At 39.3% G+C, this 16517-nt stretch overlaps 2 protein-coding genes across 8 annotated transcripts in view; both read left to right on the top strand.

Annotated features, from left to right (window-relative positions):
• Positions 1-13845, top strand: part of LOC135086535 (uncharacterized) — a 31743-nt gene extending 17898 nt beyond the window's left edge. The window contains exons 2-6 of one of the 7 annotated variants that reach the window (XM_063981270.1): positions 1809-2239; positions 5459-6002; positions 6361-6461; positions 6546-8795; positions 10287-13845. In XM_063981270.1, coding sequence (XP_063837340.1) covers positions 6419-6461; positions 6546-6979 — 477 coding nt within the window. In that variant the 5' untranslated portion in view covers positions 1809-2239; positions 5459-6002; positions 6361-6418 and the 3' untranslated portion in view covers positions 6980-8795; positions 10287-13845. Of the gene's footprint in view, positions 1-1808; positions 2240-5444; positions 6462-6545; positions 8796-10286 lie in introns of all 7 variants that reach the window. The other 6 variants (XM_063981269.1, XM_063981268.1, XM_063981265.1 and 3 more) reach the window with 6 other exon arrangements.
• LOC135087002 (GATOR complex protein NPRL2-like) overlaps positions 1-16517 on the top strand; it is a 73327-nt gene that overhangs the window by 22410 nt on the left and 34400 nt on the right. The gene's annotated exons all lie outside the window — the stretch shown is intronic.

The raw sequence follows: 16517 nt of genomic DNA, 5'->3' as shown, positions 1-16517 counted from the left end.
ACCTTTAGACCTTTGATTTTGAAGTCAAAAGTGGTTCTGACAGTCTTATTACATTGTCGCCGGTTATGCTCGAGTCCGTCGATGAGACTATCAGTGTGTGGTTTGGCTTTTTTGGTGGGATGGACATGGTGGTGGCCGCGTAAGTCACCACCCACCATGTCCATCCCACCAAAGGTTCCCACCAGTGGTTAGTGGTGGTCATTAAAATTGTTAAGTGTCCCTACGTTTGTTCACTATAATTCCAAATAAATAGTAATTACCTACCACTCCTGTACCCGGTTAGAAGTAATGACAATCAAATTATGCATGATGTTAGGATAAATTAAGCATTTTTTGTCATAAAACATAATACCTATTCAATCTATAAGCATTACTTTTGCTTAAAACGTTTAATGTAGTAAGAGTTTAGTAACATTTGCTTATATTCGTTCTATAGGGTCTGCGTAAGTAAGCAAATATTCATGTAAGCTCCATGGATAATATCGCTTTTACGCATTTTTTCGCTGGCGCATGCGACTATCTTATTTTGTAGTTTAGTAATTTATCTTCGACTTACTTATTAAGCTGTATCTCACTAAGTATTTTTTCTCTTTTATCAAAAAGGTTGTTCAAACTATTTAGCACTTATTGGTTGCTGGATATTTGATTATAAATGGAGGTTAGCAGTTTTACCCTGACTAACATTTAATGAATTTTCATAACTCTTTTTCTAAAGCGACACCTATTTTACGATCTAAAAGAGCTACAAACCTGGTGTTTTCATTAAAATATAGGCAAAAAATCAAGAACACGATTGCATTTTAAAAGAACTGTTTAACATTAATATCAAAAGAGATACGAATTTTTTTCGTAAAAAAAAAACTTTGATCCTCATTTCCCACAAGTACGGTTTTGGCGCTTTAGTCTTTTTTCCTTTCCACTGACGATATTATTATGTATCTAACTCATATGCATCTAATATTTTTAAAGCGACCAATGTGGCAACTCCATAATATATTTTTGTGCGCATGTGCAACAAACGTCCCCCCAGACGCCGCCATCTTGAAGGTGCAGCGCGCGCACTGCAACCGCTGCAATCGATGCATGCTTCACGGCGCATGTGCATATTATGTCAAGCTCTGAGTAGCCATTGCATTCTGTCTGCCTTACATAGGCACTGTTTTCTTTATTAGTGGAGTGGTATCAATATTTAAACAAGTTCAAAATTGTAGGCGCGATAAATGTTTTAATTGTTTCTGTGTGACTGCGTAAAGACGGGAATTCGGAATACATATTTTACGTACCCCAGTTAGGTATGTATTTACAAATCTTTGGTAGTCTTGATGTAAATAGTGAGTGAGTTTTCATCGTCACCAGCAACCATTCAACAAAGTCCACTGCAAGACACAGACTTTCAACTCAAAACACCACATAGAGTCGCTCTGCTGTTAAATAATACTAATGACAGCTGGTGTTCGACATTCGTATAAAACATTTCTGCCAAATATTGCTATAGTCAAATGATTCTGAAACAACAAGTGGCAAAAATCTAAACTATTATCCCAGTATAGATAGTAGCGCCCTCCTGTAAATTTCACAATTATATGGTACACTTCAATGTGGTCCAACGTGGCATGAATCTGAACTAATAACGCATTGATAGTAGCGCCCTCCTGTCAATGTCATATTCCTGATTCTCAAAATGGTCGATAGATACGACGTGCGCATTGTAACTCGAAACTACACACATCACGCATGTGCTTTAAATGTCCCCCTGTATGTTGTTGGTATAATGGCGGCGGTCCTTGACTAGGATTGTTAATTTCTAGAAGCAGCGATGCCTCGCCTGTGAGTGAACATCGTCCCACCCCTCGCTGCGCTGTCCCGCGGCCATCTTGCAGATGCAGCGCGCGCAGTGCAAGCGCTAGACAGGAGGCACCTGTAGTCTGCATCGATTGAAGCTGGAGCCATCCGGGGCGCATGTGTATAACCCATTGCGCTAGTCGCTCGGTCGCCAGTGTTGTGAACTCGTGTTCGATTAAATATTTTGACTCTATGACATTCATTTACCTGGTCTAGTCCAGCAAAGTTTACAGTGCAATATAATTTGAAACGAAATGAAAACATACAGACAATTTCAAATCGCAATCAAACCATCAAATTATATTTTATTATAAAAATAAAATTGATGCAAATAATCACTCAGCAAGTGAATAACTTCTTCTTAAAAGTGAAAACCACTCAACTAATAAAAGTCCGCGTGTGTACTCAAATATTTAAAATGGTTTTAAGTGTTTGTGTGAGTGTGTGGCTTAAACATATTTATGGGAGTTAATTGGTTTTGGTTGAAAGCTTTTTTGAGCCCAAATAGTATAGTTTTTGATATTTTTGCCACTTGTTATTGGCACTCCATTTATACCTATTATAAAAGTTCATTTGGAAATAAAATTTTTAGAACCAATACTTATAATAATCTTGCCAAAATGGTGGAATTCTATGTAACGTTTTACGTCCAAGTTACTATCGGTCCTAACACAATAGTCAATGCTCTGTTTTTAGCATCGTACTTCTTATTTCCTGCTCAAAGTTTCCGTCCTTACAGATCACAAAATAGCGGCAATGGGGTACTTTTTCCGCGGTACCCTCGCCACTTATTTGCAGCACGTGCAATGTTACTTATTGATACAGATGCAACGTTTCGCAGTATAGGTTCGAGGACCATGCATGTGCAAGAGATGTTGTTGATAATAATTCTGTCAAAATGGCGGCAAGCCGTGCCCTCTGATGCGGACGCTTGTCCTGCGTGCAGCGTGAGCAACACAACCACGCGACCATCTCTAGAGGGCCCCTCTGACTAGATCAGTCTTTCCCAAAGTGGGCGATAACGCCCCCTTGTGGGCGCTGCAGGCTTAAAGAGGGGCGGTAAGAGACCCAGAAAAAAAATCGGGACGTGTAGAGGCTTGGGAGGCGTCATCTACTAGGAGGACTCTTAGACATCGACTGAGCTCGACTCTTGACTACAAAAATGGGGGCCGGGCGCTAAAAAATAATTTATTCTCAAAGTGGGCAGTAGACTAAATAAGTTTGGGAACCACTGGACTAGATCTTAAAGTCTGCGCGAAACTTTGTAATGTCCATTTAAGTCCACTGGTTTCTTCTTGTTCAATTGTCAAATACTCGATATATTAAAATAATTATAACACCTAAACACACAAGATTTATTGGTGTTAATTAGTAGAATAATAAATGTTGAATATTGATAAGTCGCGAGTGCATTTTCCAAATTGTTTATTATATGTGTAAATGAGGAGTGTTTTCCTCTTACGAATAGGATTTGTTATTATAATAATATCCTTCCTTCTGTCAAATATTACAATATCTCCGAATTCCCACAAAAGGGGTGCCTTATGGCGTTGAATCCGTATAATATGTACTTCCAAAAAGTAGCGCCCAGGGCAAATAATTGGTACATCGTTTCCCATCTATTTCCAATATGGTGGCGATTCCCGTCCCTGGCTGGCAAAGCAATCGCTACAGCTCATAATCTAGATACGGCTGAAGGACATGCAGTACGCATGGTGCATCAAATATTGTAAAGTTCTAAAATGGCGGCAGACTCTTAGTTTTTGCTGCGCATTTGCAACAGATTTCATTCTGTTCCTTCGTAAACTAACGGCCATCTGAATGTTATCGTCCATTTCCAAAGCGGTTGCAATTTCCATCCCCGGGCCACGACCTGTGCGTCCTTTATGCAGCGCGCGCAGTGCAGTCGAGGCGCTATGGCCAGGACGCATGTACACGGTGCGTCAGTCTCTCAGTACAGTTTGAGCTCATAACACCTTAGCCAGTGCAAAAGTACAGTAAAATGTGAAATAATATTGATTGTTTGTTTCGAGTGAAAGTACTTAAAATTTAATGTAACGCGTCTTCCTTTTTGTAATTTCTGCCTTGAGTTCTCGTCATTCTTGTTGATACCCTAATATGCGCAATTAAGTCGCCATTTTCCTCCCTCTCACTTACGAAAGTTCTAGTTCGTCAAAAGATAGTGCGCAAGTCAGTTTCATATATTGATCGGTAATTTATTACGCACTTAAATAACCTTGATTGACACAGTCTGGCGCATCCCCGGCTCAAGCCGTACCTTATAAAGGTCCCAGGTACAGCGCGCGCAACTAATCAATAGGACGCCCTCTAGACTAGGTCTCACGACACAGGTGCGCTAGGTGATGCGCCAGTCGTTCGCAACAGCTTACCCCGTTGACACGGATCTCACGTCAACTCAAAATGATATAACAACAAAACAGAATCAGTGTTGAAATTACTTGAACTTTTAAACCGCGAGTGCTCTGTGGTCATCATGTCATGGCCTGAGAGGTGCTTGTAAGTATAATAGGCCTTTACCTTCACATTAAATGTGTAGTAGTGTTTCAGTTTCTCCTTTTTTCAATATCTGCATTAAGTGTTTTTTGCTTCTGTCAAAAAGTGACACTTTCTTCCATTACTGGTGCTTCATTACAAATCTGTTTTCTTTTTCAAAACAGACCTTTTCTGATTCAGCAATGAATTGCATATGCTCATCATCAATTGGACCTTCAGTCGAATTGTATGTTCGTGGTAGTCTTAAACTCAAGATGCTGGCACATGAACACTGAACAGTCTATTTATTTACTTTTTGTGCCTCCTGTTGCATCTTCAAGATGGCGGCGGCGTTTTCTGTCGCTCCGCCCCCAAGCGGCGCATTAGCGCTGTCCTGCTCGATACCGCGAGCGATTGTAAACATTCGGGCGCATCCGTCCCCCGCCCCGCGCTCCGCAGTTGCAACACGCATGTGCAACACATCACGGCTGCAGCTATTGATTGGGTCCAATATGGCCGTCCTTTGTCTATTAAATAAATTTACACGAACATTTTGTAAATTATTACAATATGCAGAGTAAATGGCCGACTTCAGCAGAGGTCCAACATAAGCTCCGCCCACTTGTTGAAGCACAAGCACTTGTTGTAGTTTGTGTACGTGTTTCGGTGTTTTAATATACGGACAACAGCACGTCAATGCAAACATTGTGACATCTTGTCCAGTTGTAATAGGTGTTTGTTTATAAATGGATATTCTGATGTGCTGTCGACTGTACTAGTTGTTTATCTAATAGGTGTACTCTTAAATGATAGGGTTTATAGCTCCTTTTGTGCCATAAGTGTTCATGCCGCACACACTCACACGTAACGCTCATAGGAATACGCCATTTTGTGGGGGTGTAAGGGAGAGAGGAGGGGGGTATGCTGTATTATTGATAGTCTATCACTGGCTCATAAATCGATCGAGCTGTCTGGCCGGGCCGCGCTCCCCGCGCATGCCCGGCGGACTGCCCGGGCCCGGACCGGTGCCGCAGTCGGATCGTACCCTGCCTCGAGCTCAGTTGCACCGGTCACTAATGGCAGATATTCATTAAAAAATTATAAACCAGTGTCTCGTTGGCAGCCGCAAGTGATAGTGCTCAAAACCGCAAATCAAAGACTAGTATGTTCAATCCCAAAGTAATACGAAACTACAATTCGTGTGACATTAGTGTAGAGTTTGAAGAAAAGTGCAAAAAATCGTTCGTGAATAAATAAATAATCAAATATTTAAACTCGGAAGATTCTAGTTGCACAAATTGAGCCAGTGTTACGTTTCTTTTTTTACATTTGAGTTTTTTCCATTAACCTCATCGATCTCCAGAAACCCACCCAGATTGCATCCCGCCCCACCTCCGGCTTCCTCCCACTGCATCCTACCCCCACCTCGTCCCTCCCTGCCAGATCTACCCTGGCCCGGCAATCAATAACGCATCCCGCACTTTATACGCATGTGCAGAATGACACTGCCTGCGCCACCGAAACTTCAATCTTATTTCAATAAGAACACAACAATAATCATTATAATAGTAATGTGAAAGTTTACACAGATCAGTGAAAATAATAATAGCTAAGAAACATCCTACACAGTCTTTAAAAGATGTGCAACACTTAGTTCCTGTCACTATGTAAGCAATTATTTATTGATTTTTTTATACTATATTAATTTTAACATCAAGCTTGGCGAAATTAATACCGCTGGCGTTGTTTTTTTATTATTGTTATGAATTTTATAGATCATCGGTTGAGTCATAGTACACACTCCCGTTTTTTAGAGGTGCTTGGAAAAATGACAATTCATTGAATTGTCTAATCGTATGGTGCTTTGTTAAGATAACCCTTTTTTAATGAGAAAATATTATACTCACTTTGATAAATTTAAATACCATTCTTCCGTACTTAAAACTAGTGGTGCGCACCGCTAGAAAAAGATTGCCCTTCCCTATACATTCCTTCCTTATTTCGAATTAATTTCACGTGTATCAGTGTTTTATCAATTAGTCTCAACAACGTAAAAATCTATTAATTTTGAAGCAATAAAAATATGACCACCCAAAATTCTTCCTCAGAAGATAATGAATTAGAAGGTAATAATACAATGATGGTTTTGAATTTAGTCCAACCTTGACAAATCTAACCTTTTGTTAAGCATGATGTTTATTATTTTTCAGACGACTGCTACGCATTCGTAATGGACGAACATATCTTGCGACGCGAGCTGCGTCAGGTAGAAGCTGCTTTCTTGCAGAACTGCCGGACACAAGCGCTGGGCATATATGGATCGAACTATCAGCGAAGCATTCGCAACAAAGATGTAGAGTCAGACCAAGAGAAGCAATCTCACAAGCAAAAGCTTTTGAGATCTCCGTCTTCATTTCGCTCGCCACCGCGGTCTCAGTCGCCCTTGTCGTCGGAGCCCAAATCGCCCTCGCAAATACGTTCGGCTTCGCCCGGATCTGGTAGTTCGCCCGAGGACTCCAGCGACTTCAGCGAGGAAGACACGGACCGTTCAAACTCACCAATAATACGCGACGAGAAAATGCCTACCGACGAAAACGAGGAAGAAACTCACGATTCTGAGAAACCTGTATTTCGATCGCTCTAAACTGACCTCCGAGAATGCTGCACGACACAAATAATGACGAACACGCTAACGCACGAAGATTAACTTGATCGGCTCTTGTTTACGGTTTCTATATGTTTAGAGGAGTCTTCGATTATATCCAACGAAGATCCTCCCATACTCGTAGTATAATATGTGTGGCGAGGAACCAGTCCTTAATATCTAATAAATTCAATATTAAGTGTTAGATATTATAATTCATAATGACAAGTGGCATGTCATGGCGCGTCATCCGAAGGGAGAATAAATCGGTGTGATCAGTATTCGATTATAACTTTTGGATTGTCAAGATCTGGGAGATGGAAACCGAGCGTTTGGTGCGAAGCGGCGGTGGAGAGCTCTACTGAGATCCTGGGTTCACTGAATTCAGCGGATTAAGTGGAAGAGTGATGATGTTGAACGTTGCCTAGTGACATGTTTTGACGCGTCGTTATGGGGACAAGAGAACTAAACTTTAGGTTAAGTGTTTATAGTGCCATGTGACACTGATACAGTAGTGAAAATTTAAAATAGTGATTAAGGTTTATTAAACACGTATAATATTATATTCTTATCTTCTACATAAAAATATATGAACTATATACACATTTCTTAATAGAAGGGGGTTTTGAGTTAGAAGTGTGTTTCTTCAGTAATGCCTCAACCCCAGTAGGCTTAAGTGGACTTGTAACACTAATTGGCAGTGTTTATTATATAAAAAACAATGTTGTTAATTTTACATAAAATATTTTAAGCCTGTTTTGGAGTCATGCTTACGGAAATTATATTTTAATTAAGTTCATTTGGCGAAATCAGATCTGTTACCGGTTGATTAAACCTTTATAAGGCAGTGACAGTGTAGTTGCATTTCGAACCTTATCCTGTTATATTGAGGTCGAAAAACAATGAACATGTTAAAACTTGCTACGTCTTATAAAGAGTTAAAATTGAAATTGATATTATATTATTGCTCTTATCAGAATCGCGTCTCCGCTCCTGTGAATTCTTTGCGAGTGAGGATGACAGATTGAAAAAAGCTATCAAAATTGCAACCTTTCATTAGCGACAGGTAACTCCGGTCTAAACTTTGGCATATTCTCCAAAACCTAGCCACGCGCAGCTGTCATCGTCAACCGCAAGGGTGCAAATCTATTCGCTCGTAAAAATATTTGTAATGCCATTGTAATTTTACAACAGTAACATAATAATAGACTGTATAATGTGCACTTGATGAACTATTTTCGTTAAAATCGTTAACCCAGAAGCAAGAATGAACAATCGCAACACACGAGTCGGTCGTACAACTCGGCAGATGGACGCGCTCATGTAAGAATCGCCAATCACCTCTCTCGGCACTCGCGGGCGGTCCGTGTGAAGATGGCTCTTCTGAACATCAAGACCTGACTACGGTCACCAGGTGGTAGTACTGTATTCCTCAGTGCCAGTACGTCTGGGTGGGTACCACCGCTCTGCCTCATACAGGCAGCGTCAAATAGTTTGTGACACCCCGAACAAGCCAAAAAGTTCGCAACACGGCTTTGTTACAACGTATTAAGGTTGTGTTTTCAACTTTTTGGTTTGGATGTTACGAACTATTTGATGCTCATTGTACCAGTTTCGGTAGCACGCTCTTGTGGGCATGCACCGACCGGCAGGGTAGCCAGGCACGACAGCTAACATCTGAATCTGTCTCAGTTGGTCAACATCTGGATTGTAACCACTACGAAGTGGTCATGAAACTAGTAATAGTTTCATTTTTTAGTTTTGTTCTTGTAGTTCAGACTTGATGTCTAAGTAGTTTCAAAAGGGTGAGAGAGAGGTACGTAGGGTGTCCCGTCGTTGTATGGGAAAAAAATTTTTTTGAGCTACGGTTACGCAAGAGGTATCAAAAGTTGCGTTTTGACATATAGATTACGATTAGCATTAAATGTAATGAGATATCTGTCATCTTGAGGCCTCTACCTGTCCTTAAAAAATTTTTAAATTGCTATTTTAGGGGTTCCTAACATAAACTATTAATAATACAAAAATAGCGTTTTTATGAAATTTGAGGGTACACAATGAGTCACAGCAAGGTTTAAAATAGTTTAAAAACCAATAAATCCATAAATACTTTCAAAACAGAATTGGCTTTTTGACCAGAATTAGGCATTTACGCGCGCGATTTTAATGTATTCCTAATTAATCCATGGGTCAGCCAAGTTATCGATTTAATTTGAGGATACTCAATTCCCTTCTCACAGCAGGTTAATAATTTTATTACGCTATTATAAAACAATGATTGGCATCTCTAAGTGGAAGCTAACAAAAATGGCAGTCAATTTTAGAAAATCAACCATAACTTGAAAACCATTTGTCCGATTTCATTACTTTTTTATTTAAATGATAGCTCTACGTGTGCGCTTGATATTTTGTACAATAAATTGTATCGATAAAATCAACCTTTAGTTAGTAATTAAAGGAAAATTGATTTTTTTACATTGTTGAGATACTACTTTTTAAATCATTTTTTTACAAAATGTCTTATACTCTACTAAATGTTTTACACGAGCCAAAGAAGTGTATTAAATTGTCTTTAATTTGATATATAACATGTATGCGTTTCATAACTAAAAATATATTTTTACTTCCGTTGAAGTTCACCATTAATAAAAACCTGCGTAGACAACAAAAACTTCAGCTAGAAAGTGTTTGTAACGTACATAAATGTTATTTATATTTAATAGTATGCTAAAACTATTTTTAACATGTCAATTAGTATTCTGTTTAAATATAATATTATAAATATTTTTGGCTAGGTAGTTTTTACCTGAAAAAAATCAAAAAGTATATTACTGCCATATATTGCTATATTTTTGTTAAATTTATGCTAAAAGTATGTAATATTATACCAAAAAAGTGCGGTGCGATACCTTACAGCAATAAAACCTCAACAGAAATAATACCAACAGCCTCGCCGAAGGAGTAGAAAATTTGAGAAAAACAAGTCAAAATATGAATTCTGCTAGTTCGAACCAAACCTATTCCTCACTGAAAACAGTCTGCCATTGCCTGCAAATCATATCTTAGGGTTCAACTGCCACTGTTATTACAAAATAATATGAAATAATTGTGGAAAAAATATATTAGATGATAAACAGTGAAGGGCTGATTAAGTGATTTTTTGAGACATAAAAATGCCGGTAGAGCCCTTGAGACATTATTTTATATTTTTTTAATTATTTTTACGGTAATCTACATCTTATGACGCAACTTTTGAGGGGTCTTGTGTAGCGAAAATATAAAAAAAGATATTTCGGGACACCCTAAGGTACAGTGCAGCGGTTCATGAAGTCAGCGCTATTATTTTTTCCATTAAACTTCTCTATACAGTCTGTTAATTCTACAAACTATTTCCACTATACCTTTGGCGCAAATGGTTTCTCCAAAACACAATGGCATTGCACGTGTTTTAACGCGAGTAGGCTATAGTATAGTTAGTTGCATATAATATATCCTTTTGTAAACAGTCTTACAATGAAAGTTTATCATATTTTAAATACTTACCAGAGTGATTTGTATTTGTATTTTTCGACTGCTATTTAAAACAAAGACAGACTTTTGTGATAACTGATTTACAACTGTTTTAGCAAAGAATTTATGTTTATTTTGCATTTTAAAATTGTATCAATCATAATGTTTCTTATATTGCATTTATTGGTAGTATTAAGCGACAGAGTCATATGGACTCTTAGGTAAGAAATGATTAGGCCTGTATAAGGCCATATATTTAGATTAGTCATCCCACTGCAGGCTCTAGCCTTGCCAAAAGTGGGGAGTCCGATATTTCAATGCCAGAAGTAGTTTGTGAGCCTGGGCAGCTTAGTTGTAAGAATTATGTGACAGGACTTGGACTGATACCATGCAATGTAATGCAAAGAAATGTAGTTTGTATAATATACCTGGAAGTGGTGCCAAGAACGAAGTGGGACGTTGTGCCATGTGTGGAACAGTTTTTTCAAGTGTAGTGTCTATTTAACGGATAAACGATTCTACAGCCGATTCGATGGACATATTAGTAGTTTTAGAAAAATGTAGTTTTAAGGTTCGCATCGCAAAGATGTTTGAAAGCGCGCATCAGCAATAAGCAGTGGCAACTATGCGGGGTATGAAGTATTCGCCCGCGGTATGAAGCTTGCATCGGAGCGGGGGGAGGGGCCGCGGGCCGTCCCCGCCGACGCGCCGCGGCAAGTTGGTTCCGAGGCAACGCAGTGACAGGATAGGCCGATCGTCTGCCCCGTTGGAAATGACAACCTTTTCGATCAATCAATTAGTTAAACGCCCTTTGAACACTTGTTTGAATTATTACATTTTGAACCAATGTTCAACGTGTGTTTAAACGTTTGGTAATAAGACCTCCAATATTTTAGTGCTAATACTGTCTAAGGGTGTGCGTGTAATTGGGCGGCTTCTCGGCGCGGTCGCCTGTTGCTGAAACTAGCACCGTGCATTGTAGCGCTGCTAGTACAATTTCGATAGAGCGGGTGTATTGCCGATTGATGATATACGACCTACCCGCATTACGCAGCGCTGCTCTGAATTTACATGTAACAACCAAACGGCGCGCGAGCGACCGTATCAGGAACCCGCTGAATGCGGCGGGCGCCCTTTAAGTACCTACTCAATCAATGGTTGTATTTTTCAAAATTCTTGTTGTAATTCACTTTACCATCCTGTCGCTGTTAATAACGGAACCAACGGACTACACGGTCGCGGTGTGAGAGCGGTCGCGACACTGCAGCGGCCCCGCCGAACCAACTCGCTCGTGGAGTGGCCGACAAAATAATGTGGCATTGTTTTATTAAGGTTATATACGTCTCAATACGTATTTTGTTAGTCCTAAGGATCTCTATTATGCTCAGTAGTCATTTCCTTGTATTGTAATAGCAAAACCACATACTTAAAACCAAAATTGAGAACTATCAACGTAACAAATTATAATAGTGTTTATATTCCGATATTATGCATGCATTTAATCACATTATTTGATAGTTTTAAGGATTAAAGGATTCTAATAATCCAATATATTAATTAGTAGTCTTATACTACTCATTTATTCAAATTATTGTATTAATAGTTAAGGATATATAATATATTGTAATGAGAAAGCTGCCCAGCAGCGCGGCATATTGTTGTCTTTGCAGCTGCCCAGGGCTCTGGTATAATTATATTGTAGGATTTAGCAGCTGTTTGCAGCTGAGCTGCTTATCACTATTCACCGCATGTGCTAAGCGATAGTAGATAGTCTAATATATACTGTCTCAGTATATCTGGAGTACACAGAGCCCCGATTACGGTAACTTTTAACGTCTACAATCCAGACACGCTTCATCGATTCTGCGATATTATTGGTCAAAACAGCTGACGTACGCTGTTTACGCTGGCGTACGTCAGCTGTTTTGACCAATCGTATTGCAGAATCAGAAACGCGTCTGGATTGGAGACGTTAAAAATTACCGTCATCGGGGCTCAGTAAGGTGCCGCCGGACTCCGACGTGGGAGCACGTGACTTGGTCTTTCGCCTCACTATAGTCGCGAGTGTGCCCGGCCCTTATGCTCTCATGCGCACAAGCGCTGGTGTGTACCTATGTACCCTTGCATTACATACACTACTCAAGTTGCGCTTGATGTGTAGATTTGAGTCAACTTATATTTCAATTGATATTTGGTAAATTTGAAAAGGATTTTATAAAGCAGGAGATCACAGTAAAGATCTATCTGAGAAGGCATTGGGGGCCCAAGCCCATAGATACGTACGTTTGTCAGTAATGCATAACTTCATGGTCATCTGTATCTATAACAAGAAATGTAAACGATTGGTCAATATCCGAGTTCAAGCCAGTGCAAAACTTTTGGCAATAGGGTCAAAGCAAGATAGGTTGTTCCCGACAGCTCATAACTCCTGTTCACTGTGTAATAAACAGCTTCAGTATACAAAAGTCAAGATCTATTAAGCGGTAGTTTCAGGATTGGTCATACATTACATGCAACAAGCGCAATTTGGGATGTATCATTATTATTACTCAATTTTTAGATAAGACAATTACATGTTACTCTACCTTAGATAAGTATATTATAATCTGTGGTTTATGGTCTCCACAGTGCTGGCAATTAGGTTAAATAAATCGCGGGTCGCATTGGTCGCAGAACTAATATGTATCTTAATCAAAATATAATAAGGTTTACTGTTTCTATAGCACAAATCTATTTTGTGACTTTAGACATCTGTATGTCATGATTATTAAGAATTAGAATTTAGGACCTTGTAAAAGTGGGAATATGCATGAAAATGTATTGACACTTTATACAATTATATTAATCGGAGTATACCAACTAAGAATTTATTAATATAGAAAAGTATTAATCTCTTAAAATAAGTACTTGTGTCAACTAATAGCGCCAGTGTAATCTCTCACTTTCGAGACGATGCACATCTATACCTATTCTTGTATTTCACATATCGACTTGATTATCCCTACTGAATTAATTTTCGAAATTAACAATTTGGCAAGAATTTGGATATTTAAGTATTTTTTTAAACTCTAAACTAATTATTGCATATTCCCTTTTAAAAAAACTCAAACTGTATTTTTTCTATCTTAAGTATTAACATGTGAGACTGTAAAAACAAAATCCTATGTAGTTTTCGAAAGATCCTTTTAATAAGTCCGCACCTAACGGGCGAATATATCAAATCATTTTTTGGAGCTTATCTTTGGTCCCAAACTATGTTATATTTTGTGAGATCCCCTTTTCAACTTTATACGTACCATGATGAATGTACTATGTGTATTTCGGTGTAATTTAGTAAATGTTGTGATAAATATTCAGTTGTTGTTTTATTGCTACTTTAAATTATCAGTCAAAGGCCCGTATTACGAACGCTAAAACTAGATATTTGTGTTTTGTTTTGTTGCATTTTTATATTTATGACAATCATGGGTAGAGATGATTGTGTTTTGAGAGCACAGTTTTTAATACGGACCTTTATCCATTATCATTAAAAGCTTTGACAGACGGCAGATGTCGTTGATTTTATCCATTCACCGAACTCCTGTAAAAGTTTTAAAACCAAAAGCATAGCGATTGTTTTAATTAACATAGTCATATCAAAATGTTCACACAAATGCTTCATTAAGTAATACATTACACAGAGATTTTAAACAGTTTATATGGATGAAACTGATACTTCTGAGCTGTAAGTAGCAATTGTTATCTAAACAGTAAGTATCTAGCTCACACCAGTACACCTTACTGAAGAAATAGCTAACAATAGTGACGTGAGTAACTTGTGATTCTTCGTAGCTGCTTTAAACTATTTTTGGTTCCGGTAGTGTAGAATAGGATCAGCGTGGAAAGTGTAGGGAAACTCCTATTTGTCTCTGGTAAATTAGTGAGGGTCGTGCTCCTGCCTAGATCCCAGCTCGGTGTCTCAAGACAAAAGTCTTGGACCAGTGTGTGTTGCCAGTGATGGTATATGGATCTGAAACGTGGTCGCTCACCATGGGCCTCATAAGAAGGCTCATGGTCACCCAAAGGGCAATGGAGCGGGCTATGCTCGGAAAAAGGAGAAGATCCGCAGGAGAACCAAAGTGACCGACATAGCTCGCAGAATTACTAAAATCAAGTGGTAGTGGCGGAGCATATACCTAGCTCATAGAGACGATGGCCGTTGGGGCAGAAAAGTTCTCGAGTGGCGACCACGGGCTGGAAGACGTAGCGTGGGCAGGCCTCCTACTAGGTGAACCAACGATCTGGTGAAGTTCGTGGGAAGAGCCTGGATGCGGGCAGCGCAGGACCGTTCATTGTGGAAAACCTTGGAGGAGACCTATCCCCTGGGACGACTCAACCTTCACTGTTTGGGTTTCATTGGAGGCCAAATCGAAAATCTTTGCTGTGCAAAGGTACATGAGTTAATAGCGCTACTATGGAACACGAACTGAGTCCGTGGGTCTCTGTCAAATGGTTAAAGCGTTGGGAAAGTGAGGTGGGATTAGTATCGATAAAACTAAAATGTTTTGGACCTCTTATGTTGTTCGGTGTATCATAGTTTGTGAGCCAATAAAACCCAACCAGTGAAGATAGAGTCCTGAAGATAACTCACTGTCTTGGAACCTGTGACGAATTTAATCAAATAAATACAGATCAAAATTGAAGTAACTGAAAGATCCATGAGGTTCATGGAAATGAAAGATAGAAATGGATTGTAAGTAAAGAGTAACCAAGAGTCGCTGTAGTCGAGTGAGAGAGTTGCTGCTGCAGATCACTTGAAAACTTAGGGGCCAAGAATCAAACCACACATGACCAGAGGGTCTTACCAGCTCTCAGGAACCAAGCTTTGTGCAAAGTCGATGCCCACAGCAAAGAGACAGTAGCCAATGAAATGCTTATTCCCTTTCCTGTTCTTGTTTCCTTTCGTCCACTGCTGGACAGTGGTCCTCTTTTAGTGCCAGTTTATGTATCTTTCAAATAAGTATTTCATTCGCAAGTTGTGTGACGCAAGAATATTTTGTAGGACAAATAGTGTGATGTTAAACATATGGAGAAAAGGCTATCAACACTATATTAGTAATGTCCTTCTTTATAGATATGATAGTAGTGATAGTGAGATGCAGGTCATAATCGTCAGAATAATTTACACAGCAACACAACATCCAAACTTATTTAACGACCCTGTATAGCTTCCGCTCATAGAATTAAGTTAGTATTGTTGAGTAAGTCCAATATTTACAGTTTACAAAGAGGTCGTCATCATCATCATTTAAGCCACAGGACATCCACTGCTGACCGTACTACGAGAAGGTCAAAGAGAGATCACTCTACGTAAATTACAATCAAGTAAAAGTGTGTTATTATGCCTATTACTACTTACGAATTACAATAGTAAAAAGAAACCCCATTCCAATAGCATATACCTATCTGTATTGCAATTCATATTCGCCTGCACTCTGCAGCCAATCGATACCGATGCGTTTCTACTGCGCATGGCTGAGTCCTCACCCCATAGACTCCCACCGACCCCTCGAGGCACCCTGTCTTATACATTATGTGCCTGCCTGCAATGCGGCACATAGCTCGCGCATGCACTGTGCAGTCGATCGATAGAATGCGTTCCCTACTGCGCATGACAAGTCCCTCACACCATAAACTATGTATAAGCCACCCACCACCACTAACCAGATTGGTGGTGGAAGTTTCCAACGCCTACCCACTCCGCCCTACTCGCATACCATTTCCGTACCCAATGTTGTTATCTAAAAATCGGCACTTAGGTGGATTGATATGATTTAAGATCCGTATTTTTGGCACTGTCTTGTGCTCAAGTTCTTAAAAAGATCGCTTAATGATAGAGAGGGATGGTAGAGCGCAAAAAAATTGCATTTTAGGACATAGCAATTATAGCAAGTTTCCTGGCTGGCTAAACACTGGATGAGCTAGAAATTTAATCTGTACTACATCATATACGTTACTACAATAAGTTTCCATGGGTAATTTGAGAAAG

This window comes from Ostrinia nubilalis, chromosome Z, assembly GCF_963855985.1.
Source record: "Ostrinia nubilalis chromosome Z, ilOstNubi1.1, whole genome shotgun sequence".
Taxonomy (NCBI): domain Eukaryota; kingdom Metazoa; phylum Arthropoda; class Insecta; order Lepidoptera; family Crambidae; genus Ostrinia; species Ostrinia nubilalis.
The sequence above is the reverse complement of the archived record's forward strand: the minus strand, read 5'-3'. Positions and strand labels throughout refer to the sequence as shown.